This window comes from Oncorhynchus gorbuscha, linkage group LG07 (genome assembly GCF_021184085.1).
Source record: "Oncorhynchus gorbuscha isolate QuinsamMale2020 ecotype Even-year linkage group LG07, OgorEven_v1.0, whole genome shotgun sequence".
Classification (NCBI taxonomy): domain Eukaryota; kingdom Metazoa; phylum Chordata; class Actinopteri; order Salmoniformes; family Salmonidae; genus Oncorhynchus; species Oncorhynchus gorbuscha.
The window spans coordinates 67,930,702-67,957,765 of record NC_060179.1 but is presented as its reverse complement, the minus strand read 5'-3'; the positions used below and the strand labels follow the sequence as shown (position 1 = coordinate 67,957,765).

The 27,064-nt window shown below is 42.5% G+C and overlaps 1 protein-coding gene across 1 annotated transcript; it reads right to left on the bottom strand.

Annotated features, from left to right (window-relative positions):
• Positions 1–658: 658 nt before the first annotated feature.
• On the bottom strand, positions 659–27,064 carry adss2 (adenylosuccinate synthase 2). The gene is made up of 13 exons (XM_046357302.1): positions 26,808–27,064; positions 10,394–10,496; positions 9,511–9,579; positions 9,341–9,391; positions 7,687–7,753; positions 6,190–6,297; positions 5,999–6,080; positions 5,766–5,892; positions 4,614–4,768; positions 4,031–4,155; positions 2,958–3,055; positions 2,600–2,749; positions 659–2,460 (listed from the first exon to the last, which is right to left on the bottom strand). The coding sequence occupies exons 1-13, from the start codon at positions 27,003–27,005 to the stop codon at positions 2,408–2,410; spliced, it is 1,386 nt and encodes a 461-aa protein (XP_046213258.1). The 5' UTR covers positions 27,006–27,064; the 3' UTR covers positions 659–2,407.

Sequence of the window (27,064 nt, the reverse complement as noted above, 5' to 3'; positions counted from 1 at the left end):
ACCATTTTAATATACGCTTCTTTCCTTGAGGACATCACTGTAACATAGGTGAAAGCAATGGTCTAACCACCTTCTCACCTATCCACTCACTTACAGATGAGCCTCAAGGTAGAAATATACATTTTAGAGGTATTCAAACCCAAATGTGCATTTATCACATCAAATAAAATCTTATTGGTCACACACACACACACACACACACACACACACACACACACACACACACACACACACACACACACACACACACACACACACACACACACACACACACACACCTTTAGCAGATGTTATTGCGGGTGTAGTGAACAGGTGTAGTAGACCAACAGTGAAATGCTTAGTTAACGGGCCATTACCAAGGGCCCAGGTTAAGATTTATGGTAAATAAAAACATTAAAGTCTTGAACGGGAGCCCAAGGCACAGTTAGTCCTGAAAAAACATGTCATAGGGGTGGGTGTCCGGAGGTATATAGTTTAGGATTAGCAGACAGAATGCCTTCACCTTGTATGGGGAGTTTCAGGTGGGCGTTGACACTACTGAAAGGGTAAGTATCTCAACTGATTAGTTGCTGCTATATGTAAAGCATAAAATGTTTACCACATTGTGTGGCCTATGGGCAGGTCATTGGATAATCTATAGAAACAAGGATAAGCAGCATTTAAAGACATCCCATTAGTTTAATTTCCAGTGCATGTTTTCATCTTCACACTGAGTATACTTTAGCTGAATACCATAATCGCTGATATAATCTTAGAATCAAAAAGACACAGGAGAAGAACAAGACTGACATCATATAAGCCTAGCAGAGATAACTGCTCTACTGAAGACAGACCTAACAATGTACCTGACAGATAGTAACTATGTATTGTGACACTAGTTTGACACTTCCATATTTGAAAGAGAAAGCACTTCGCCACCAACGTAGAAACCCATTATTTCACAGGAGCCTACAGCCTTCTCTGTAGAGACCTACAGACACAAAGGCATACTGATATTGTATGAGTAGTCCTCCATCTCTGCATGAATAGGCACCCTTCGACAACTGTCATTCAAGGTACAAAGTCAACCATAAACAGAAGAGGTCCTTTCATGTCTTTAAAAATCTTAATTTGAAATATTTAGATTGTATATCAGTGATGGGAAAACCCATGATTCAATTCCATTTCACTTAAACAGCTCCAGTTTATAAAAGCAAAAGTTCTATATAGTTGTTACCGAGTCAGGAGGCGATCTGCTGTCTAATACGCTACATCTGCAGAAAACCCACACATCCAGCAGTTGCAGAAAAGAATCGATCATACCTAGTCCTAAAATCATTAAAATAGAAGTAAAATATATACACTGTTGCGATTGAGTAGAAGTCCTGAGACTAGAGTTTAGCATATCAACATCATGTTTGCGTTGGAGTTTAAACTTAGAATAGCATTGAAATACATTCTTGCGTCATTTCAATGTGGAGTTTGATAGATCACCTATCAAAATGTTAACTGACCCCTGTTTTAATGTCCAGTAGTAACACAGCTTTCTACTGCTTTGAAATAAAAACTAATTTCTAGTCAGCCGGGGAAATTACTAAGAGGTTGTTTGATTGTGACACCTCTAAAATGCCCATTTAAGATTGTATCTCTAATAATGGCAACTATGTTGCGTGGAACAAGGTCATTATAACAGTAGCAACATATTCTACATTTCCTGCCATTATTACAATTGTATACAGAGACATTGACAGTTGTCCATACAGAAAGTTTGTATCTTAAGTTGCTCGTGTGGGTCGTTTCATGGCCATGGGCTCCTTGGCCCATGCTAGGCATAAGAACACATTTACACAAACTGTTTTCATCACAGAACAGGCACAGACAATTGGTGTATGAATCAACCAAGTCCCACTGCAGTACTGTACACATGAACACGGTCATATAGTTTCTGACATTGGCTTGCAGACGGGTCAATGACAGTGTCACACCTGGATTTGAGTGTGGTTTTGTGTGTGATTTGAGTGTGTGTGGTGTGCGTGTGCAAGGATGTCAGGATAACAGATCCATAAAGGCAAGCCAGAGGCAGCTCTGAGGGCTTTCTGACAAACCAAACATGGGGAGTAACAGACGTAGGCTGGCAAGCAACTGAAGTGTACTTCCCTGTTAACGCCTGAGACAGCCATTTTGAAGAATCCCACACAGGTCTTCAGAGACAGAGAGACAGAGAGAGAATAAGGAGAGAGGGGGATCATGGATAGGATGATAAGAGCATCCCCAGAAGCAGCTCCCAGGTTGGTGTGGAAGTGAGTTGGGGACCGAGGAGTGGCATAGCATAGGACCAGTTTCCCAGGCCACTGGAACCAGGTAACCATCGGAAGAGAGGGGGGGACCGAGGGTCTGGTTTGGTGGTGGCTACAGTGTGGAGAAGACCTTAGAAGATCTGGATCATGGACTCCCGAGACTTGCCTACGCCAATCCATTTCACTGTGGGTGAAAAGTACTTTACCAATAAAACAACAAAATGTCCCCAAATATGGTCCACACCTGTGACCACTACAATGTATTTTCACCCCATCTGAATCAACCTGACATCTCCAGGTGTTTAGGAGAGGGGGGTTCTTACCGGGCACACAGAGGTGCTCCTCAATGTAGCGGACGTATTTCTGGGCGTTCTCTGGCAGCTCATCAAATGTTCTGGCGGTGGAGGTGTCACTGTTCCAACCTGGCAGGGTGTCATACTGAACCTCAACGCTCTGTAAGACTTCCTGGTTGGCTGGGGAGAGTTGGGCACAACGTCAGGCCATTGGCTGCCAGAAACTTAAGACAACAGACTTGGAATAATGCAATTAAAAATATAGCATAGCTCCCTTATTCAGTACACTTTATTCTCATTAACAAGTACAGAAGCATCATTGTTATTGTATTTATTGAGGATCCCATTAGCTGCTGCCAATTGGTTGCTGTTTTGATGAGCAGCCTACCTGGAAAATTAGGTATATTTTCACCGTTCACAGAGTACGACACACCAACTTTGATCTCTGGGAGCACATCCAAGATGTCTAGTTTGGTGAGAGCTAAGCTGAATGGGAGGACAACAGAACATTGGGAGATTAACAGGCATGTTCACCAACACCCAAATAGAGAATGTGTACAAAGCTGAAGTCTATTCAAGTACACTACATGGTATGTGGACACAGCTTAAAATGAGTTGATTCGGCTATTTCAACCACACCCATTACTGACGGGTATATAAAATCTCCATGGACAAACATTTGCAGTAGAATGGGATTACTGAAGAGCTCAGTGACTTACAACGTGGCACCGTCATAGGATGACACCTTTACGACAAGTTAGTTTGTCAAATTGATGCCCTGCACCAGGTTATCTGTAAGTGCTGTTATTGTGAAGTGGAAACGTCTAGGAGTGACAGAGTTGCCATGAAGTGGTAGGCCACACAAGCTCACAACCGGACCACTGAGCTCTGACGCGCGTAAAAATTGTCTGACCTCAGTTGCAACACTCACTACAGAGTTAAAAACGGACTCTGGAAGCAACGTGAGCACAATAACTATTCGTCAGGAGCTTTATGAAATGGGTTTCCATGGCCAAGCAGTCGATCACAAGCCAAAGATCCCCATATGTCAGCTGGAGTGGTGTAAAGCTCACCACCATTGGAATCTAGAGCAGTGGAAACGTGTTCTCTGGAGTGATGAATCACAAACTTGACTGGCCCGGACCTCAACCCCATCGAACACCTTTGGGATGAATTGGAATGCCGACTGCAAGCCAGGCCTAGACACCCAACCTCACTAATGACCTTGTGGCTGAATGGAAGCAAGTCCCTGCAGCAATGTTCATCCATCTAGTGGAAAGCCTTCCCAGAAGAGTGGAGGCTGTTATAACAGTGAAGGGGGGGACCAAAATCATATTGCCCATGATTTTTGAATAAGATATTCAACAAGCAGGTGTCCACATACTTATATTGAGACAGTAAGTAAAAAGCAGGAGGTGTGGTGATTGACAGTACAGAATTGAAGGGGGTGTGGGGACTCACGCAGTGAAGCCGTTGATCATGTGGGCATATTTGATGAGCACCAGGTCCAGCCAACCACATCTCCTTTTACGGCCAGTGGTTACACCCACTTCTTTCCCCCTTGTCTGCAGGAGCTCCCCAATGTCCTTGGAGAAGAAAACAGGCAGACCCTTAAGGCTCAGATTCACTTTAAGACCCTGACAAAGTAAAACATGGACATGTCAAGCTTGAAATGTGTCCATTCTCTGCCCTGTTCAGGTTGAGGAATTGGTTATTTTGGTTTTGCTGGGATTATTTCACAAGCGCTATCAGAGGAAATGGTTTAGCAACTATCCTTCCCAAAACCATTTGTTGTTTCAATACCCACATGCCTGAGCCTGTGGTGTTCACAGAACACTCACTGGAATTCAGAACACTGATGACTCAATCAGCAGCTATGCCATTCCCCCAACATTAACACTAGTCTACATTCCTCTACTCACACTGGAAACAGAGAGCAGGAAAGAATTTGCACCATGTGAACTAATTTGACTCAAACCCATAGCTTTCAAAGGCAAGAAGGCATGGCTTCCCTCAAGTTAGAAAGACAGGCTGACATTCTTACATTGAACTGCTCTGAGGGAAAGGCTCCGATGCCAACCCGGGTGGTGTAGGCCTTGACCACGCCATACACCTCACCCACGTTCTGGGGCGGCATGCCTAGCCCCGTACACACCCCGCCCACTGTGCAGTTAGACGAGGTCACGAAAGGGTATGTCCCTGAAAAAAAAAACACAACATACCAAAACGATAAACATCTTATTTCCTCCTCGGTCTTCCTCAGATGAAACAGATGACAACAAATTCGTACAACAGAGGATTATCATATCACAATGACTGTATTAACACAGCTTGTAATACGAGTAAAGGAAACTAAATGATTCAGTCTTAACATGCCATGCAAACAGTCTCTGTGTCAGGTCTCTGTGTCAGGTCTCTGTGTCAGGTCTCTGTGTCAGGTCTCTGTGTCAGGTCTCTGTGTCAGGTCTCTGTGTCAGGTCTCTGTGTCAGGTCTCTGTGTCAGGTCTCTGTGTCAGGTCTCTGTGTCAGGTCTCTGTGTCAGGTCTCTGTGTCAGGTCTCTCTCTGTGTCAGGTCTCTGTGTCAGGTCTCTGTGTCAGGTCTCTGTGTCAGGTCTCTGTGTCAGGTCTCTGTGTCAGGTCTCTGTGTCAGGTCTCTGTGTCAGGTCTCTGTGTCAGGTCTGTCTGGTTAAACAGAGGTGGACTTTCCAGTCCACACTAATGGGCCTTTCACACTAAGGGAGGGAGAATTTCACCCCTCCCATACATGTCTGCACAGGTGCAAAAACCATTCTCCTTTATGCAAATAGCATTAGCACGGTCATACGACACCCCCCACTTTGACCTACTACCATTGTATCAATGAAAAAGAACATGGTGACCTTCAGTACATAGCAACCCTCTCTCTCATTAAGTTGTGTGTGTGATCTCTAGAGTGCTTTATGACTGAACAAATGAGGGAAAGTGACAATGACAAAGCACCCAGCATTTCTCAGAGTCACGCATGGTGTAGGAGTGCTCTCTGGTGTTAGGCTCAGTGAACATGTTGTTCCAATCCTCTGACAGCTCTGGTAACACTCTTTCAGTGGAATTAACTCACCAGTAGAAATTAGCTTGTTTAATTCAAAAGGGGTTAATTGGCCATTTACAGTGACAGGGGTTAATTGACATTGACACAATGACAATGGGGGATACTCACCGAAGTCAATATCCAAGAGGGCGGCGTTGGCTCCTTCCACCAGGATATTTTTGGGAGGTCCATGTAAGGCCCCGTACATGTAAAAGACCCCGTCTCTCACCATAGGCTTTACCTTCTCCACGTAATCCTGGACAAGAGCACACCACGCAAACACTTGACCCAAGAATCACACTGACATGTAGGACATAACCCCTATGTTAAACCAGTGATGATAACTTTATCCTGTAGCTCACCCTCAACTTCGACAACTCCCCATCGATGTCAATCACCAGGGTCGGATACATAGACTGATACTGCGAGGCTAAGACTTTAAATCTACAAAAAATAGACGTCACAGTTAAATTTTCACCTAACTGGAGCTAGTTGTACTCTGAATAAAAGGATAGTCATTATTGGCCATATGCGGACAAGGACACACCCTCACCTTTCAGAGAACTGCGTGAAGTCAGACATGAGATCACATATCCGGAGGCCGCTACGGGCTGCTTTGGCTGAGTACACCGGGCCAATCCCCTTTTTCGTTGTTCCGAGGCTGCGTGAGGAATACGAAGTAACAAAGTAAATCATTAACATTACTGAGTCACTGACTGTCCTTCAGCCAGTATGTGTGTGTGTAGGGTCAGACATGTGACAGTTGTAGGGAAGTAGCTAGGCCAGGGGACTTTTCATGGGGCTGGAACGTCACCTGCTGTTGACTGAAACAATGTTACTGCAATAAGGGTTGGAGAGAATCACAGTCACATGGTGCTGCTAGGGGATATCTGGTGACGTCAGGTCCCTGGTCTGATGTAAGGTAGGGGATGACTTCATGTGGGAAAATACTTACCAGTGGGAAATAAGTGGTCTTCTGGAACTGAGAGTATCATGAGTACTAACTCCTTCAGTAAAGATACTAAAAGAACGCAGGACAGGTCCACCATGAGACAAGTCACGCTCAAACTACAGATGTAATCCAAGCCTGTTTTAACTCGGTTATCTGCCTCTCTCAGAGGTAAGAGGGAAGTTGTAATGCCTGAAGGTGTTGAAATTCCAAAACTAGTGATAAGCCTATAATGAGTGACTTGCCCTTTTTTACTACCCATGGGAGAGAAACGGGCACAATAACTAGCTGTTGAACATGTTCCAATGCTGCAGATCGTTTTACACAAAAATTCTATCAGGGCGGTGGGCTTATTTTGATGCCCAACAAAAGCTTAAAAATGACCAGCATATCAGAGCGATGTCCTGAGCCTAAGCCTGTGCTTACCACCCTCTTCTCAGAACTAGATTGGGCATCTCCATTACATGACTAACTGGTAACAGTAAACTCCAATAGCTACATTACTAACTGGTAACAGTAACCTCTAATAGCTACAGTGTAGGATTTGTTTGCTTCCTCCAGATGACATTGTCAGATAGAACAGGAAATAAACTATTTCCAAACATGAGTAATACAATGATGTATCACTATATGAGAGATCATGAGGGTTTACCATTGCATTAACCCCAGACTACATACAGTACAAGCACATCATCATCACATTTCCTTCAGGCAGCACTCAAGGCAAAACTTTTAAAATACTGAAAACAGCTCCACAACAATGGCGCAGAGAGAGAAAAAAGTGATATTTAATATTTGACATCTCTGGAGATTTCGCAGTCAGTCGAGGTTGTTTCAGTACTTAAGCTACACTTACTAAGCTAAAAATGTTTTTACTGGGTATCTGCCATAGGAGAGGGGAATCTTGTTTTTCAGCTCTGCTTCAAGCTGGAGTCAGTTGAGGTTGTTTCATCTAAGACTAGACATTTAGAAGGGCTAATATACTACACATTCGCCCATAGGAGAGGGAAATCCTGCTTTTCAGCACTGCTGCAGGCCAAACCATTACTGAGCCATACTCTCTAATCCAGGAGAATGACAGGTGGTAGGTAGGGTTCTTACTTCTTGCCTGCTTGCTCTTGTCTCTGCTGCTCTTGCACACCGTCGACCGCTTGGTGGAAATCAAAAACTGTGGGAGGTAGAGAAGGGAAAACTCACAATCCGGTCACCTCACCCCCTTTTCTGCTCCTTACTAAAACCCTAGTGCCCCAATTATCTCCCCTTTCTCCCGGAAGTGTGCCCTTGTGCAGTTGACTCCTCCCGACACATTTAAATGCATTGGATTGGTATAAGCTTGGATGAGAAGGAGTTGGAGAATCAACAATAAACTTACACCAATACTTTCCTTTTTAATCCATGAAGGGAAGTGAACAGTAGAGTCTCTCATCCAGTCAGAAATGGCCCCTCTTTCTCACACTAGTCTCTAAAGCGGCCTTGCTAAAGCACTACTACGCAATCTGTTTATAAGAAGTGGCATCTCGCTGCTCAAAGGGTAAATAAATCTGTACATACTAAGGACCAATAACAGCGCAGCAATCAATTCACAGCTAAGGTAGTTTGCCTAATTTCTGTCAGTAAAATGTAATCATTTTTTCCCCTCCACACCTATTCAGATAGCAAAATGGGCCAAGTACAGGCTAGTGGAAGGAGACGACTGAATAACGTAGCCTAATACAAGTCATTCTGATTTTACAAAAAAAAGTGCTATTTAACATTCAGAGCGAACATAACTTATCCTGGAAAACAAAGCCAGTTCACCGATATAAGAACAGGCCTTCGGAGTGCATCTTAGGTCAAATCAGTCCTAATGTATGCACAAAATACAAAAGGGCCCCAAAATAGCTAAGATAATTAATTGGCCACTTTCATCCCCCAACCCCCATATAACAGAAACATGTTTCCCATGAAAGCCGTGCAGCACTTTTATTCACTTGTTTATGAGGAACTCTTCTGGGCACCAGCTTTACACTGACACTGGCATTCACTATCTAAGAGACCAACTGTTGATACTCAAAACACTAATGCATTCATGATGAAAAGAAAAACGATGATAGAAATTAAGCAGACTCATTATTCCCTTTAACAGACAAACATGAGCATTTGCATATCTGTCTCCAGTCCTACAGGCTTATAAACTCAGCAAAAAAATAAACGTCCCCTCACTGTCATCTGCGTTTATTTTCAGCAAACTTAACATGGGTAAATATTTGTATGAACATAAGTCTCCCTGTAGCGCTGTCTTAGGCGTCTCACAGTACGGACATTGCAATTTATTGCCTTGGCCACATCTGCAGTTCTCATGCCTCCTTGCAGCATGACTAAGACAAGTTCATGCAGATGAGCAGGGACCCTGGGTATCTTTCTTTTTGTGTTTTTCAGAGTCAGTAGAAAGGCCTCTCCAGTGTCCTAAGTTTTCATAAATGTGACCTTAATTGCATACCTTCTGTAGGCTGTTAGTGTTTTAACAACCGTTCCACAGGTGCATGTTCATTAACTGTTCATGGTTCATTGATCAAGCATGGGAAACAGTGTTAAACCTTTTACAAGGAAGGTGTGTGAAGTTAGATTTTTACAAATTATCTTTGAAAGACAGGGTCCTGAAAAATGGACGTTTCTTTTTTTGCTGGGTTTATATAGTAAAGAGTCTATAGTTGGGCTGAAGTTGTGGATTTAAATGCCCTTTTAGTATAAAGAGGCCTGATGAGGCAGGGCTTACCAATGTGTGCTCTGTCTGAAATGATCAGCCTCTTGTCCCAGCCCTCCAGACCTGAACACACACGGTAGAAAAAACATTTGATATCACCATTAAGCAACATGGCAATCTTCTAGGCATGGGAGTAAAAAGGGACTTAAACTATTAAAAGAGGATAGCTCCTTCGTACTCACTTTTGCCTTTGCACACATTCTTCTCAGCCTCCTCGAAGAGGCCAGGCAGGTGGATCACTACCCCATTACCTGTGGGATAGACCGACACAGACAACATGGAAGATATGGAGAAGCTGATGCATCAGTAAGCCATAGGGAAAGAGCAGTGAAAAACCCAAATTGAATTTGATCTCAAGTGTTGTGGGCTATAAAGAGCTAAGTACTCCATCAGAGAAACAGGTCTGCTGTTCCGCTGAGCAGCGACCAATCAACATCAAGGCCAGAAATTAAACTAGTGTGGAGAGGGCCATAACCTGTTCTGCACAATCAGCCTTATTCAAGATTACTTTTTTTCATGGCAAACAGTGCTCAGGATTCTGAAGGGTCCTGAACACTTGTTTGGGCTCTGAAAGCATGACTGTGGAGCTCAACTAGACGGAAAAGGATTGATCCACTTAACATTCTATATGTTGAACTGCTGACGAGTTGTGGGTTAAGAGCCAGAGGACATATTTGTTGTGTTGCCAAAATATGCTAGACGTCAGACCATTAGCAAAATGAAGTTACTGCAGATAAAATGTGATCCATAGCACTCTACTGCGTTAGCCTGCGAGTTGGCTCCCAGTCAAGTCAATCACTTGTGTGGCATCAGGCAAAGCTGGAGCTATTAGAATATAATACAGATTGGCTAGATTTAGACGTGAAAAGTCATTAATATTGGCTGCTTGCATACAAAAGTGTGTATGGAAACTGCACAGGAGATCTAAACAAACATTTGTTCTTTAAAGACTAGAGATTATAACTGACTTAGTAGTAGACCACGAGGGTTACTTCACAGCTCCATCCTTATTGTGAAATCATCTTTCCTGTTCATTCCTCGGTCCAGCGGCTGTTTTCTACCCACCAATGAAAGCAGTGACCTTGGGGTTGATAATGCCGCTGGGTAGAAGATGGAAGTCATACTCCACAGAGTCCACCACCACCGTGTGTCCTGCATTGTTGCCACCCTGCAGAGAGGGACACAGAGTCAGTCACCATAGAGACACACATGACATTCAAAATTGTGAAACAAAAATCATACCAACAGAAGCAATGTGAAAGGCTATAGCTTTACATTTCACAATTTAACATTGGACATGGAAGAAACAAACCTGGCCCAATATTTTGGAGTGTGATGTTCTTTTGAACACACATGGTTTGAGATGTATTTTTATGTATTTTATTTCACCTTTATTTAACCAGGTAGGCAAGTTCAGAACAAGTTCTCATTTAGAATTGCGACCTGGCCAAGATAAAGCAAAGCAGCTCGACACATACAACAACACAGAGTTACACATGGAGTAAAACAAAGATAGTCAATAATACAGTATAAAAAAGTCAATATACGATGTGAGCAAATGAGGTGAGATAAGGGAGGTAAAGGCAAAAAAAAGGCCATGGTGGCAAAGTAAATACAATATAGCAAGTAAAACACTGGAATGGTAGATTTGCAGTGGAAGAATGTGCAAAGTAGAAATAAAAATAATGGGGTGCAAAGGAGCAAAATAAATACAGTAGGGAAAGATGTAGTTGTTTGGGCTAAATTATTGGTGGGCTATGTACAGGTGCAGTAATCTGTGAGCTGCTCTGACAGTTGGTGCTTAAAGCTAGTGAGGGAGATAAGGGTTTCCAGTTTCAGAGATTTTTGTAGTTCGTTCCAGTCATTGGCAGCAGAGAACTGTAAGGAGAGGCGGCCAAAGAAATAATTGATTTTGGGGGTGACCAGAGAGATATACCTGCTAGAGCGCGTGCTACAGGTGGGTGATGCTAGGGTGACCAGCGAGCTGAGATAAGGGGGGACTTTACCTAGCAGGGTCTTGTAGATGACATGGAGCCAGTGGGTTTGGCGACGAGTATGAAGCGAGGGCCAGCCAGCCAACGAGAGTGTACAGGTCGCAATAGTAGTATATGGGGCTTTGGTGACAAAACGGATTGCACTGTGATAGACTGCATCCAATTTGTTGAGTAGGGTATTGGAGGCTATTTTGTAAATGACATCTCCGAAGTCGAGGATTGGTAGGATGGTCAGTTTTACAAGGGTATGTTTGGCAGCATGAGTGAAGGATGCTTTGTTGCGAAATAGGAAGCCAATTCTAGATTTAACTTTGGATTGGAGATGTTTGACGTGGGTCTGGAAGGAGAGTTTACAGTCTAACCAGACACCTAGGTATTTGTAGTTGTCCATGTATTCTAATTAAGAGCCGTCCAGAGTAGTGATGTTGGACAGGCAGGCAGGTAGCGATCGGTTGAAGAGCATGCATTTAGTTTTACTTGTATTTTAGAGCAATTGGAGGCCACGGAAGGAGAGTTGTATGGCATTGAAGCTTGCCTGGAGGGTTGTTAACACAGTGTCCAAAGAAGGGCCAGAAGTATACAGAATGGTGTCGTCTGCGCAGAGGTGGATCAGAGACTCACCAGTAGCAGAGTGACATTGATGTATACAGAGAAGAGAGTCGGCCCAAGAATTGAACCCTGTGGCACCCCCATAGAGACTGCAGAGGTCCGGACAGCAGACCATCTGATTTGACACACTGAACTCTATCAGAGAAGTAGTTGGTGAACCAGGCGAGGCAATCATTTGAGAAACCAAGGCTGTCGAGTCTGCCGATGAGGATGTGGTGATTGACAGAGTCGAAAGCCTTGGCCAGATCAATGAATACGGCTGCACAGTAATGTCTCTTATCGATGGCGGTTAAGATATCGTTTAGGACCTTGAGCGTGGCTGAGGTGCACCCATGACCAGCTCTGAAACCAGATTGCATAGCAGAGAAGGTACGGTGAGATTCGAAATGGTCGGTAATCTGTTTGTTGACTTGGCTTTCGAAGACTTTAGAAAGGCAGGGTACGATAGATATAGGTCTGTAGCAGTTTGGGTCAAGAGTATCCCCCCCTTTGAAGAGGGGGATGACCGCAGCTGCTTTCCAATCTTTAGGAATCTCAGATGACACGAAAGAGGTTGAACAGGCTAGTAATGGGGGTGGCAACAATTTTGGCAGATCATTTTAGAAAGGGTCCAGATTGTCTAGCCCGGCTGATTTGTAGGGGTCCAGATTTTGCAGCTCTTTCAGAACATCAGCTGACTGGATTTGGGAGAAGCAGAAATGAGGAAGGCTTGGGCGAGTTGATGTGGGGGGTGCAGTGCTGTTGACCGGGGTAGGAGTAGCCAGGTGGGATTTTTATTTTTATTTCTTTAAGTTTACCTTTATTTAACTAGGCAAGTCAGTTAAGAACAAATTCTTATTTTCAATGACGACCTAGGAACAGTGGGTTAACTGCCTGTTCAGGGGCAGAACGACAGATTTGTACCTTGTCAGCTCGGGGGTTTGAACTTGCAACCTTCCGGTTACTAGTCCAACGCTCTAACCACTACCCTGCATGGCCAGCCGTAGAAAAATGCTTATTGAAATTCTCAATTATAGTGGATTTATCAGTGGTGACGGTGTTTCCTATCGTCAGTGCAGTGGGCAGCTGGGAGGAGGTGTTCTTATTCTCCATGGACTTTACAGTGTCCCAGAACTTTGAGTTAGTGTTGCAGGAAGCAAATTTCTGCTTGAAAAATCTAGCCTTGGCTTTTCTAACTGCCTGTGTATAATGGTTTCTAGCTTCACTGAACAGCTGCATATCACAGGGTATGGTAGGATGTGAATACAGTGGAGGTAAACCTAGGTATTGAGTGATGAGAGATATTGTCTCTAGAAACATCATTGAAACGTGGATGGATAAGGTATAGTGAGCAGGACTTGAGGCTCTACAGTGAAATAAGCCAATAAACACTAACCAGAACAGCAATGGACAAAGCATATTGACATTAAGGAGAGGCATGCTTAGCCGAGTAATCAAAAGGGTCCAGTGAGTAGTGAGGTTGGTTGGGGTTACGGCGATTTAGACAGCTAGGCGGGCCATCGGTAGTAAGCTAGCATAGGATGGAGGTCTTATTAGCCACCTCGTGAGTTTCCGTCGGTAGGATTAGTGGGGTTCCGTGTGGTAGAGGAAAAAAACAAAAAAACAATAGATAGAGTTAGAGGCCCAAGAAAAAATAAAATAAATTGTCCGATAGGTCTATTCAGATAGCAGCCGATAAGACAGCTAACGGTTAGCGGACCGCAGATCAGCGTTCAGGTAACGTTGCGACGAAGGAGCCAGCCGGATAACTCCCTCGGGTAGATAACGTCGGTAGTCCAGGTGTGAAGGCCCGGTTCAGCTGGCTAGCTCCGGAATAATTGATGTTTGCTCCGGAATCGATGAAAGCCTATAGTCACACGGGTAAGTCGCTCTGGATACGAGCGTCTGCTAAATGACTTAAATGTAATGTAAATGTAAATGGATAGCAGCTAGCTAGCTGCGAATTCCAAGTATAAATGTCCAGAGTTAGCGGTTGAAATCCGGGGACATGGAGAGAAAAATAGGTCCGGTATGTTCCGGTCCGAGCCGCGCCGTACAAAACTGGCGATATATTTTCGAGCTAAAGGATAGCTGATGACCACAAACCGCAGTTAGCTGAATACTAACGATTAGCTAGTAAAGAAGCTAACTAGCTTCAGGCTAGCTTCAGGCTAGCTTCTGGATTAGCTTCTATGGAGGATTAGAGATTTGAGGTAAATAATACTTTTTTATTTTAAAAAATATATAAATTGGTGAGGCGGATTGCAGGAGAGTGTTTTGAAGATGAGTTTATGGAGAAAAAAAATGTATAAAAAAAAGGTATGCAAAGAATGTGGTAAATAAATAAATAAATGCCACGACACGACAAAAGACGTCTGAACTGCTATGCCATCTTGGAGCAATGTCTCTGACCCAGGAACACTGACACCAAACATTACACCATGGTACAGATTGCTCAGTCATAGCTGATGGACACTTGACACAAGATCTACAGCCATTTTAGCAGGCAGTCCGAGGAGATACAAATCAGCCACTAAAGGGTTGGGTGATTCTAGCGTCTTGTCTTTATATTAGTTTACCAAACAAAGTCCATCCGAGTCTAACCAGGAGTGCATACAAAATAACATTAAACCATTTTAAATCTAAGATGACATGAGATAAAATTGCTTGTAACCAGAGAAAGAACATCCAGTGCCTTCGGCATGAACTCTACAACTGGAGGAGTCTCCTTGTGCTGATCTGGGAGGGGTTGCGTGTGATGCATCAGTCTGGTTTTGCCCCATGCCTTCACCCAGCAACGAGCAGGCCTGGGCCCAGTTGTAGTATTTTAAGGCTAAGGTCATCATTAGAACCTTCGCAGGAGCATAGTTAAATCTCCGAGCTGTTTCCCAAAACCATCAGTAATAAAGTTGCACTTGAAAACGCTCGTTATTTACCAACTGCCTCAGATCACTCAAGCAGACCACTAGAAACAGCTAAGTGCGCTGTTAAAAAAAAAAAAATTGGCCTGCATGCGTACCTTTATTCACATTAGATCTTCGTTAAACATACAATCATGTTAATTTCCATGTAAAAGAACCCATGAGCACCAACATGTTAAGTTATTTGGACGAGTTTCCTGTTTCCTTTTGTGAGGGTGGATACTTAGTTTTTGTCGGAACTCTAAATTTGTAACACTTATGAACTCAGAAGTTAATCAAGCAGCTGACCGAACTACGCAATATTTTACTTCTGGGTTAGCCTTCCAGAAATTGGCTATAGAATAAGCCACCTCAATATTTGCAGCCATATAAAGTGGTCATCTTTCTAGGAGCTGATCTGTCATCAGTACTGTGGAATAATTCTAATGTTATGGTAAGATTTGAATGGATCTGAGAGCAGAACTGACTTTTGATAATATCAGTACACACATGCTCCAACGACGCACTTAGTGAACGCTCTTTTGAGGTGGTGTTTTGGAAAACGCATGTAACATTTTTTGCCATTATAGGAAGAACGCATCGTTAAAATACTTGTAAGCTTAAGTTCCATCGCTATCGGGAAAGCGTACCCTGGGCTATTCCTGGCCATGGCAGTGCTTGGACAAGTGAAGGGGTGTGCGTAGATGTCTCTCCTTTTTTGTTGCATTTATGATGTGCCCCCAGCTGCCTGACCTGCGGGGGGGGGCTGCGCCAGACATGTATCGTTACTGCCGCTCGGCTGCTTTCAATGAATGGGACCCACCTGGTTCGTGTGAGGTTTCAACACATGAACATAGGTGGACCAAAAAACCTGACCTGCAAATCTGAGAATGTGGATAGATTTTTAAATTCTGCCTATACCATGGCTTCTACCCTTTTATCAGTTTGAGATATGGCCTCATCTCCCACTGCTGCATACCTCCCATTTGTCACTTAAGGCTTGCTTGACCCACTTGGCAGCCATTGCCATAAAGACATTTTTTATATGCGGCAATAGTTCACTCAAAGAGACACTTGCTGAGATGAACCAAGTCATAATTCCCAACAATAACCTGGAACATTCTCTAATGTGATATGTATCCGTTCGCCTCCCGTGACTGTCACAGGACTGCTAGTCTCCCTTGGACGACGTCCAATGTTCCCCACCTAAAATTGGCTGGTGCGATTAATCCCATTGGGTCTGAAGGGGTGAGGGGGGCACAGGGAAGAGCAGCCTCTGTGTGGCAGGATTTGCAGGTGGTAGGATTAGTCCATGGCTTGCCACTTTAAGCACCTCAGTCGAAATAGTAACAGAATACCATCAATTTAGTGTTTTCCTGAATAGCATGCCTGTGACAGCATAATTCCCTATGAACTGATATAATTAGAAAACTTTATTAATTTGACCATCTACAGTTCTGAGCCTGGAGAGTAAGGCAGCCACATTGACTTACAGCACATTCTGAAAGTATTCAAACCCCCTAGACTTTTCCCACATTGTTACGTTACAGCCTTATTCTACATTTCCCCCGCTCAATCTACACACAATACCACATAATAACAGGCTAAGAAATCTTTGCATATTTATACATATAAAAAATGAAATATCACATTTACATAAGTATTCAGACTAGGTTCAGTACATTGTTGAAGCACCTTTGGCAGTGATTAAAGCCTCAAGTCTTCTTGGGTATGACACTACAAGCTAGGCACACAGGTATTTGGGGAGATTCTCCCATTCTTCTCTGCAGAGCCTCAAGCTCTGTCAGGTAGGATGGGGAGCGTCGTTGCACAGCTATTTTCAGGTCTCTCCAGAGATGTTCGATCAGGTTCAAGTCTGGGCTCTGGCTGGGTCACTCAAGGACATTGAGACTTGTCCCAAAGCCACACCTGCATTGTCTTGGCTGTGTGCTTAAGGTCATTGTCCTGTTGGAAGGTAAACCCTACGCCGCAGTCTGAGGTCCTGAGTGCTCTGGAACATGTTTTCTTCAAGGCTCGCTCTACTTTGCTCCATTCATCTTACCCTTGATCCTGACTAGTCTCCCAGTCCCTGCCGCTGAAAAACATGCCCACGGCATGGTGTCAGGTTCCCTCCAGATGTGACATTTGGCATTCAAGCTAAAGAGGTCCATCTCGGATTCATCAGACCAGAGAATCTTCTATTCTTTAGGTGCCTTTTGGAAAACTCCCAAGTGGGCTGTCGTGTGCCTTTTACTGAGTAGTGATTTCATCCTGGCCACTCTACCATAAAGGCCTGATTGGGGGAGTGCTGCAGAGATGGTTGTCCTTCTGGAAGGTTCTCCCATCCCCACAGAGGAATTATAGAGCGCTGTCAGAGTGACCATCGGGTTCTTGGTCACTTCCCCGACCAAGGCCTTTCTCCCCCGAATGCTCAGTTTGGCCAGGTGGCCTGCTCTAGGAAGAGTCTTGGTGGTAGCAAAACGTCATCAATTTAAGAACAATGGAGGCAACTGTGTTCTTGGGGACCTTCAATACTGCAGAAATGTTTTAGTACCCTTCCCCAGATATAGGACTCAACAATTCTGTCTTGGAGCTCTACGGACAATTCCTTCAACCACATGGCTTGGTTTTTGCTCTGACATGCACTGTCAACTGTGGGACCTTATATAGACAGGTGTGTGCCTTTCCAAATCATGTCCAATAAATGTAATTTACCACAGCTGCTCCAATCAAGTTGTAGAAACATCTTAAGGGTGATCAATGGAAACAGGATGCACCAGAGCTCAATTTCAAATCTCATAGCAAAGGGTCTGAACACTTAAGTAAATTATATTTCCGTTTGTATTTGTTGTTATTTTTTATTACATTTACAAACCTTATAAAATCCTGTTTTTGCATTGTCACTATGGGGATTCAAATGTTTCCCCCCCCTCATTTTACAATAAGACTGTAACCTAACAAAACAGAAAAAGTCAAGGGGTCTGAACACTTTCTGAATGCACTATATACACACACACACACACACACACACACACACACACACACACACACACACACACACACACACACACACGGCATAATGAATCTTTCTAATACACTCTTGTTTCTCTGATTTGTCAGTGTTTTTTGGGTTATGCCAATAGCTTGGACATAATCCTCCAACATATAAACATTTAAATAATTGAGATCACTAGAGATGTTCTGAACAACCTGCAATTACTAGATTAGAGAACTCAAAAAGAGCATACACCCAGAACTAGAAAACATCTCCATAGCAATGATGTGCCAAACAGTGGCGCTATGTAAAGAGATCTGTTACCTATTACTAGCCAGTGGGGTGTTTCCTGACAGACCAACAGGCTCAATAAATGGAAAAAAGGTACAATAACTGAGGTCGAGGTAGTAAAATGAGAGTAAAGGTTCTTTCAAGAATAATACAGCCACACAAACATTCCTTGGATAACCCTGGGAACTTGTTTTACCTCCACAGGCAATGGATGGCCTGAAACAGGACACTAAGACAGCAGGTGGCAGGACTAACATGCTGACCACACCGGTTGTGTGAGCGAGGGTTGCAAAATAAATTGACACATACATGTTATTCAATCATTGCACCCACACTGCTCGCGAGCATCTGCATGGCCAGGAGCTAAAATAGAAATAGGTTCTATTTGTGACGCTCAACGCGCTGCAAGTCTGGCCTCTCCCATCTCTTCTTTGGTTTTAAGAGCATATACCCACGTGCCATCTCATTGGTGTTGAGGAACATATACCCACGTGGGTGATTGAAAGATGAACAGACCCAGTTGTAGTACTGCACCGTAAAGTTGGTTGCCAGCCGCCATATAAAGCCCAAATTAGTAAAAAAAGAAGCCCGAGGAAGGAGTAGAGATGAGAAATTAATTTGGTTTACCGTTTTATCTGTGGATTAAAAGTCAGATTAGAGGACCTTGTCCATTTCAGGTTTCAGCACAATGTTTATAGCTCGCTAAATTGCCATAAACGTTTATTGCTTTTCGACATATCCCCAAACTAATATAATTGGTTCAGAGGACGTTTTGATATTTCAAGCTGCGTGTCCTGATCACTTCTGGTTTGGTGAACAAAATCAACACGCGCGTGTCCGGTTTGGTCAGCATGTAAGAACCCTGCTCTAAGGACATGCTTTTACACCTGCATTGTTTGCTGTTTGGGGTTTTAGGCTGGGTTTCTGTACAGCACTTTGAGATATCAGCTGATGTACGAAGGGCTATATAAATAAATTTGATTTGATTTGATGCTCGCTCTAAGGACAGGCTCGTTCTCACACCTTGGAGATATCTGTGGACCAGGGAACAAACCCAAATTGCTCTCTATAACTAGGTTTCCATCCAACCTTTTTATGAGTGTAAAGTACATGACAGATAAAAAAAATAAAAAAATAAGAAGAAGAAATTAAATCCCCATGATAGCCTAGCAACATCTTGCATTTAATAGAGTTGGAATGCATTCCCAAGTCTTGGATTTTTTTTTATACACAAAATGCATCTGATTTTATACTCCATTTGGGGCTTTTTATACTCCATTTTGAGCTTTTTAAATCAGGAACTCTGTTTCACCTCCTCTGGCCATCATACAACTTGGTGGTGATCATAAATATCACAATTACTTTGGTGTGATCCCCAAAGACAACAATTCACTGTCATGGTCACTTGGGCAGCCACTTGAGAGCAGCAGAATAGAGTATCAGCACTGATACTTAATTAGTAAGACTTGTAAATGTGCTCTTTGTTGTCCTTTCAACCTCATGTTGCAAGTAAGAAAAACCTCAGATTTCTGTCACAGCTTCTTTTTTTTAATAAAAAGAGGAACACTATATTCTACCTCTTACACACATGCCATTGTGTAACATAGCATTCCATTAAATGATACTCAGCGAGAAGCATTGCAGATATTGAGATGAGTGCAATGCAAAACTTCTCTCACACAGTATCTACAACATGGTAACTACAGGAATCAAACAGCAGACCCAATGATGTGTTTCAGCAAGGGATGCACGATAAATATGCGAACATATCGGAATCGGACTATATCAGCTAAAAATGCCAACATTGGTATCGGCCCGATGTCTAGTTGCAGATGTCAAAAACCAATGTCAAAGCTATCGTGCATACCTATATAACGTAGGTACTGGACGTAATGACACCACATAAAATTTTGCGCTACACAGTGCAACACAGCATTCCTAACCTAGCCCACAATGTCTGCTGTGTGGATGGAGCATTCCAGTGGTGCAGTCATTTGAAAGAGTAAGAACATTTCAGCGAGACAACTCAAAGGTGAAATACATTAAACCAAGATAATGGAATTCATTGCACTTGACAATCAACCGTTCTCTGTCGTGGGTGATGTTGGCTTTTGCAGACTGGTCGAGCACCCGTAAACTCTACCAAAAGAGCTATTTTTAAGATGTTGCCCTACCGGAGTTACACTTCAATAGCGTCACCGCTATTAGCTTCACGACATACATACTATGGAACACCGTTTGGGTCTTTGCGTGTCAGAAAGGATACAGTAGCACTGTCAAAGCTGTACAAAAAAATCTGCAAACACCAGCCACGAACAATGTGTTTACAATACCGCGTTGATAATAAAGCATCATTTGTTTGACCGCAACTTCTGGGGTAGCTAGCTTTAACTAGGTACCTAGCTAGCACCAATACAAGCAGCCTGAAAACAATGACCAGTAGAAACTGCAGTCATTTTCATTTTTCATAGCAATGATTTAGGAATCCTTGTGAGGAAGTATTTGCTAAGTTGCCACTTGTTGTTCGCCTAATGAAATTGAACTTCAGTTCATGACAATAAATAGCTAGCTACTTAACCCTGTCGCCCAAAGCTAACGTTATAAGCAGCCAGCTAGCTTCCTATTGCAAGTGAGCTCAACCGGAACGGGTTGTGTGTTGTGAAGCTAGCCACAATAAGGACAGGGCACAAGTGGAATTTACTGTTTGCCTTCAAAATAAAAAATGTAATTGACAGTGATGCAAATTAATACAAATAGTAGAATTATGCCATACTTTAAGGCTTTCCGCAAAATCCACGATTGTGGCTAGCTTCACATAGATGGGTCCAACCACCAGTAAGAACGGTCTTATAAATTAGGGCTATTTTAGATGATGACACCTGGCTATATAGTTAGCCAGGTAACTATAGCTACTGAAACAGATGTCGTTTTGCTATGTTTTTGGGAAATAACTACATTGTTTGCATCCAATGTATGACCAGCACTGTAGTAGGTACGAGAGACAACTTTACCAGCATCATAGCATATGTAACGATGAATCGTTGCGACACATGAAATACAAGTGATAGTGTAATAACTACGTTAAAAAAACATGAACGTGTTAAAGTATTATTTGACATACAGTCATATTCAGGTCCTGATTGGTCAACAAGTTTATTTGACATGTCAAAAAGTAATTTGACATCTTTTTTTGACACGCGAAGACTAAATGCATTCCATAGAAATCCTTGTTGAGAATGAAACGACTGAACAAATGAACAACGAAACAGCACAAGCAAGTGAAGGAAATAGGTTGAGATTATGCTTTACTGGTAAGTGGGACATACGTAAATGCCAACAAAATAACTTTTGGGTCAGTGTGGTGTGTAACCTTTATTTAACTAGGCAAGTCAGTTAAATACAAATTCTTATTTACAATGACAGCCCGGATGACGCTGGGCCAATTGTGCGCCGCCCTATCACTGCCAGATGTGATACAGCCTGGATTTGAACCAAGGACTGTAGTGACTCTTGCACTGAGATGCAGTGCCTTAGACTGCTGCGTCCATGTGTGTGTGTTTTAACTATTTAACTGTACTAGAATGCTTAAAAGTCCGCTAAAATTTAAAATAAATCAAAATCGGTATCGGTTTATTTGGCAAGGGGAAAAAATGGATATCGGTATCGGCCAGAAATGTTATATTGGTGCATCACTAATTTCAACGCATGAGCTTAACTAGCCAATGTCGTCATGACATCGCCTACAAGCAAGATCAAGGAGTTCTATTCGAGAAGCAGTTTGAGCCTCCATGCTTCAACGCTTAGTTGTTGGGGAAATTGACCCGAGATGGTGTTAACCTCGTGCATGCAACTTCATCTCGCCAAGTCTACCTTTAATTGGTTTATTTTTACATGCCTTTAGCCCTGGCAGTGTACCAGCTACAGAATGGAGAATTATTGCTATGCCAACCTGTTATCAATTCATAGTGACGGAAGGGGCACATAAATCAGGGTTTAAAGTTCACGGTCACAGCGACGGATTTCCATCATTACATTTACATTACATTTAAGTCATTTAGCAGACGCTCTTATCCAGAGTGACTTACAAATTGGTGCATTCACCTTATGACATCCAGTGGAACAGTCACTTTACAATAGTGCATCTAAATCTTAAAGGGGGGGGGGATTACTTATCCTATCCTACCCCCCCCCCCTAAGATTTAGATGCACTATGGATTCTGGAGAGGATGTTTTTGAGATCAGTGTAGATCCACTGATCCACTGATCTGGTTTGGGGGGATGCATGTCTGTTCTATGAAATATATTCCCAATTATTTTTTAGTTCTCTGTTGGAACTACACCTCAATGGTGTAGGGGACAGTATTTTCACGTCCGGATGAAAAGAGTAAACTGCCTGCTAGCTAGGATTTGCATAGTATTCGTAGATTTGGATAGAAAACACTGAAGTTTCTAAACATGTTTGAATGATGTCTGTGAGTATAACAGAACTCATATGGCAGTTGAAAACCTGAGAAAAATCCAACCGGGAAGTGGGAAATCTGAGGTTTGTAGTTTTTCAAGTGATTGCCTATCCAATATACTGTGTCTATTGGGTTAAATTGCACTTCCTAAGGCTTCCACTAGATGCCAAGTCTTTAGAACGTTGTTTCAAGCTTCTACTGTGAAGGGGGAGCGAATAAGAGCTTTTGAATTAGGGGTCTGGCAGAAAGCCTTGAGTTTAATCATGAGTGCGAGCGCCGCTCCTTTTAATTTCTAAACACAAAGGAATTGTCCGGTTGGAATATTATGGAATATTATTGAAGATTTATGATAAAAACACCCTAAAGATTGATTATATACATCGTTTGACATGTTTCTTCAAACTGTAAAGGATGTTTTTTTTATTTGTACTTTGACTGGACTTAGTCCAGTAATCCAAAATGCACAAGGCTAAAACGCAAACAAAATGGAGGTATTTGGACATAAATATGAACTTTATGGAACAAAATGAACATTTATTGTCTAACATGGAGACCTGGGAGTGCCATCAGATGAAGATCAAAGGTAAGTGATTAATTTTAACGCCATTTGTCTTTTGTGACACCTCTCCTTCTTTGGAAAATGGCTGTATGGTTCTCTGTGGCTAGGCGCTGACCGAACATAATTGCATGGTGTGCTTTCACCGCAAAACTTTTTTGAAATCTGACACAGTGGTTACATTAAGGAGAAGTGTATCTTTAATCGTATGTTGAACACTTGTATCTTAGATCAACGTTTATGATGAGTATTTCTGTAATTTGATGTTGCTCTCTGCACTTTCACCGGATGTTTGTTTGAGACAATGCATTTCTGAACATAACCTCATTTGAAATTGGTGCATTTTTGGACATAAAGATTAAATTTATATTTATAATTTATAAAGATGAAATCCTGGGAGTGCCATCCGGTGAAGATCAAAGGTTAGTGATTAATTTTAATGCCATTTCTGTCTTTTGTGACACCTCTCCTTCTTTGGAAAATGGCTGTATGGTTTTCTGTTGCTAGGCGCTGACCTAACATAATCGGAAGGTGTGCTTTCACAGTAAAGCCTTTTTGAAATCAGTCACTGTGGCTGGATTAACAAGAAGTTTCTTTAAAATGGTGTATAGTACTTGTATGTTTGAGGAATTTTAATTATGGGATTTCTGTTTTGAATTTGGCGCCCTGCAATTTCACTGGCTGTTGGCGAGGTGGGACGCTTGCGTCACTTGTACCAGACAGGTTAAGCTGTTTGCACTGAACTCACATTGCTGCTGACACTCCAATGTATTGCTTTTTGAGCTCCGGACATCGATTATCTGAGGAAAAATAATAAACACTCTCCGAAGATGGTATTCCTCAGCGCAGGAACAATATAGTGAGGACAGAGACTGGTCTGCGCACATTTTTTTGTGCGTTTTTCCTTTGTTGCAGGCCATCTAATAATTCGGTCAGGTAATAGTTGTTTAACTAATTTCACTATCTGACAATAGTAGGCTTTAAATTACATTGATGTTGCTCCTGGTTTTCCATTTCTAAGCCTTACTGAACGAAGAGCTGTTTGGGAGCAAAATTCATGTCTCTTAGGTTAACGGAATCAAATGATTGCATTAAAAATCAATGGCAATTTGAATGCACAGAGATACCATGACGCGCTCCCGAGGCCCAATCTTGTGCAATTTATCCACTGCCAGCACCTCGTGTTACAGCATGACACAATTGTACACAATTCCTGGAAAAAGAAAATGTCACAGTTCTATGGCCTGCATACTCACCAGACATGTCATCCATTGAGCATGTTTGAGATGCTCTGGATTAACGTGTACAACAGCATGTTCCAGTTCCCGCCAAAATCTAGCAACTTCACACAGATTAGGGCTAATGTTTTTATTTCAATTGACTGATTTCCTTATATTAACTGTAATTTAGTAAAATCCTTCATTTTTGCATGGTGAACTTGTAATTATGTGTTAAAATAATTTCTGGGCTCATTTCTGGAAGTGGAAATGACATTTTAGATGGTGTCAGCATAACTTTATTTTTCATTCATTTTGGAGTTTAATGTCCTTTAAAAAGGTCACCAGAACCGAGCTTCAGTCCAATATAAAAATTATCCTGAGGACCTAGTCTTTTGTGTCATCGTGCCTGATCACCGCACATTGTGGAGCTCACAGTAGAGGCTGGAAAATGTGTATGCTTCAGATTTTTAGAATATCACATTTGCATAAGTATTCAGACCCTTTATTCAACCTCCAAGCAGGCTGTCATGTGCCTTTTTCTGAGGAGTGGCTTCCTTCTGGCCACTACCATAAAGGCCTGCTTGGTGGAGTGCTGTAGATATGGTTGTACTTCTGGAAGGTTCTCCCATCTCCACAAAGGAACTCTAGAGCTTTGTCAGAGTGACCATCGGGTTCTTGGTCACCTGATCAAGGCCCTTCTCCCCCGATTGCTCAGTTTGGCTGGGCTTGCTCGGAAGAGTCTTTGTGGTGCAAACTTCTTCCATTTTAGAATGATGGAGGGCACTGTGTTCTTGGGGACCTTCAATGCTGCAGAAATGTTTTGGTACCATTCCCCAGATCTGTGCCTCGACAATTATTTCTCAAGAGCTCTAAGGACAGTTCCTTCGACCCCGTGGCTTGGTTTTTGGTCTGACATGCACTGTCAACTGCGGGACCTTATATAGACAGGTGTGCGCCTTTCCAAATAATGTCCACTAAATTGTATTTACCACAGGTGGCCTCCAATCAAGTTGTTGAAACATCTTAAGAAATATCAATGGAAACAGAATGCACCTGAGCTCAATTTAGTGTCTCAATAGCAAAGGGTCAGAATACGTATGCAAAATATGCACAAAAAAACGTTTGTTTTTGCTTTGTCATTATGGGGCAGTGTCTAGATTGATTAGGGGAAAACAAATAATCTAATCAATTTTATAATAAGTCTAATTTAACAAAATGTTGGAAAAGTCAGGGTGTCGGAATACTTTCCGAAGGCACTGTATGTGCAACAGTATTAGAAGTCTGAATCACCTTGCAACGCAAGACTTAACTCAAATGAAAATGCAAAACTAGGCCATCTTATCTGGTGTTAAGTCGTGCAATATGAATGTAGCTAGCTTTGGCTAGCTATAGATGCGATATAATTCAAGGTGACATTAGCAATGCAGTGCTCGACGTTCATCGACAATTTATTTGGTTGCTCAAGTAAGCTAACGTTAGCTAGGTTTCTGGCTTAGTTAGATAGCTAGTAACCAACTGCAAACCAACAATTGCGCTAGTTAACAAGTACAAGTCTGACCAGGACCCGCATCTTCCATACGTAGATAACTACAACATTTTCACCAAAGTTAGTTTACTAATTACAACAAATCCAGCTTTAACTAGTTAACGTTCGTTAACTTAATATTCTGGCTACGTCGGGGGGTTGGTTCTCCTTTTAGTACAGCCATTACACAACGGTGGCTAACTTGTTAGCTTTGAGATAGATATAAAAGTAGACAAATATTGGACAAAAGGAGTTACTCCTTACTCCAAGAACCTCACATGTTCTGTTTAAAGGGCACATTGGCTCTGGAAATACTACATATAACGTTAAACGTGAATCGATTCGCAATTGCGGTACGGTTATAGAAACAAATCCCTCTAACATCAGGTCAAAATATTTACACAGGTGTCAAATAAAACACTTTCACACCGTTTTTATCGTTTAAAAGTTGCAGACGACAATATTTTTTAGTGACAAAACATTTGTGGCGTCTGTACCGTTTATACAGCAGTAACAGTTACATGGGTTCGGGGACGCAGATACTAAGCTAATTACTAAAGGTACTGTAACATTAGCCCACTGTCCACCGTAAACAAGTGCTGTGACCTGGACATATGGCCGTGTAGGAACCCTATAAAAAGGTGTATCAATGTAACCTTTTGTTTTTTGAAAATGATTTGTCGCCGATATGAAAGATAGTCCTAATTTGGTTCCAAAATGTGTACCTTAGGCGATGCGTGTGCGTCGAGCATCACGGCGCTGACTTAAAAATACTCCCCCCCCTGCAGAATACCCCTTAGACATTTGACTTTGTGTATGGAACTGAGAGTCATGATCAGAGGCTAGGTAGTTAGCTACACGTTATTTGTAACCGCAACCACATGTTTCGAATGTCCTCCAGCTCGCTTGCTTGCTAGCTAGCTAGCTAGCAAGTATACATTATAATTTACCTGGCATCTGCAAACGATATCAGCGTCCTGGGCGAGCAGGTCCACAACCTTCCCTTTGCCCTCGTCGCCCCATTGAGCCCCAAGCACTACAGTCACTCTGTTGCCAATATTTGGTCTGGCCACGTGTGGCTCTGTACTAGTGCTATGGGCTGCACCGTTCGGTACCGCATCTTTGCTCCTACTCTCCGACATGACCATCTACGTCTCTCTCTCCACCGCAATCTGGTTTTTGGTAGTCGTGGTGGCAAACTAGCTAG

What these genes read in the sequence shown, in the direction of transcription:
- adss2 (XM_046357302.1), bottom strand. Translation starts at nt 27,005, where the DNA reads ATGGTCATGTCGGAGAGTAGGAGCAAAGATGCGGTACCGAACGGTGCA. An exon ending in CCTCTTGGATATTGACTTCG is followed by an intron (nt 4,769 to 5,765) that starts GTGAGTATCCCC and finishes TTTTTTTTTCAG; the next exon opens with GGACATACCCTTTCGTGACC. An exon ending in ATGATCAACGGCTTCACTGC is followed by an intron (nt 3,056 to 4,030) that starts GTGAGTCCCCAC and finishes CCTCCCATTCAG; the next exon opens with CTTAGCTCTCACCAAACTAG.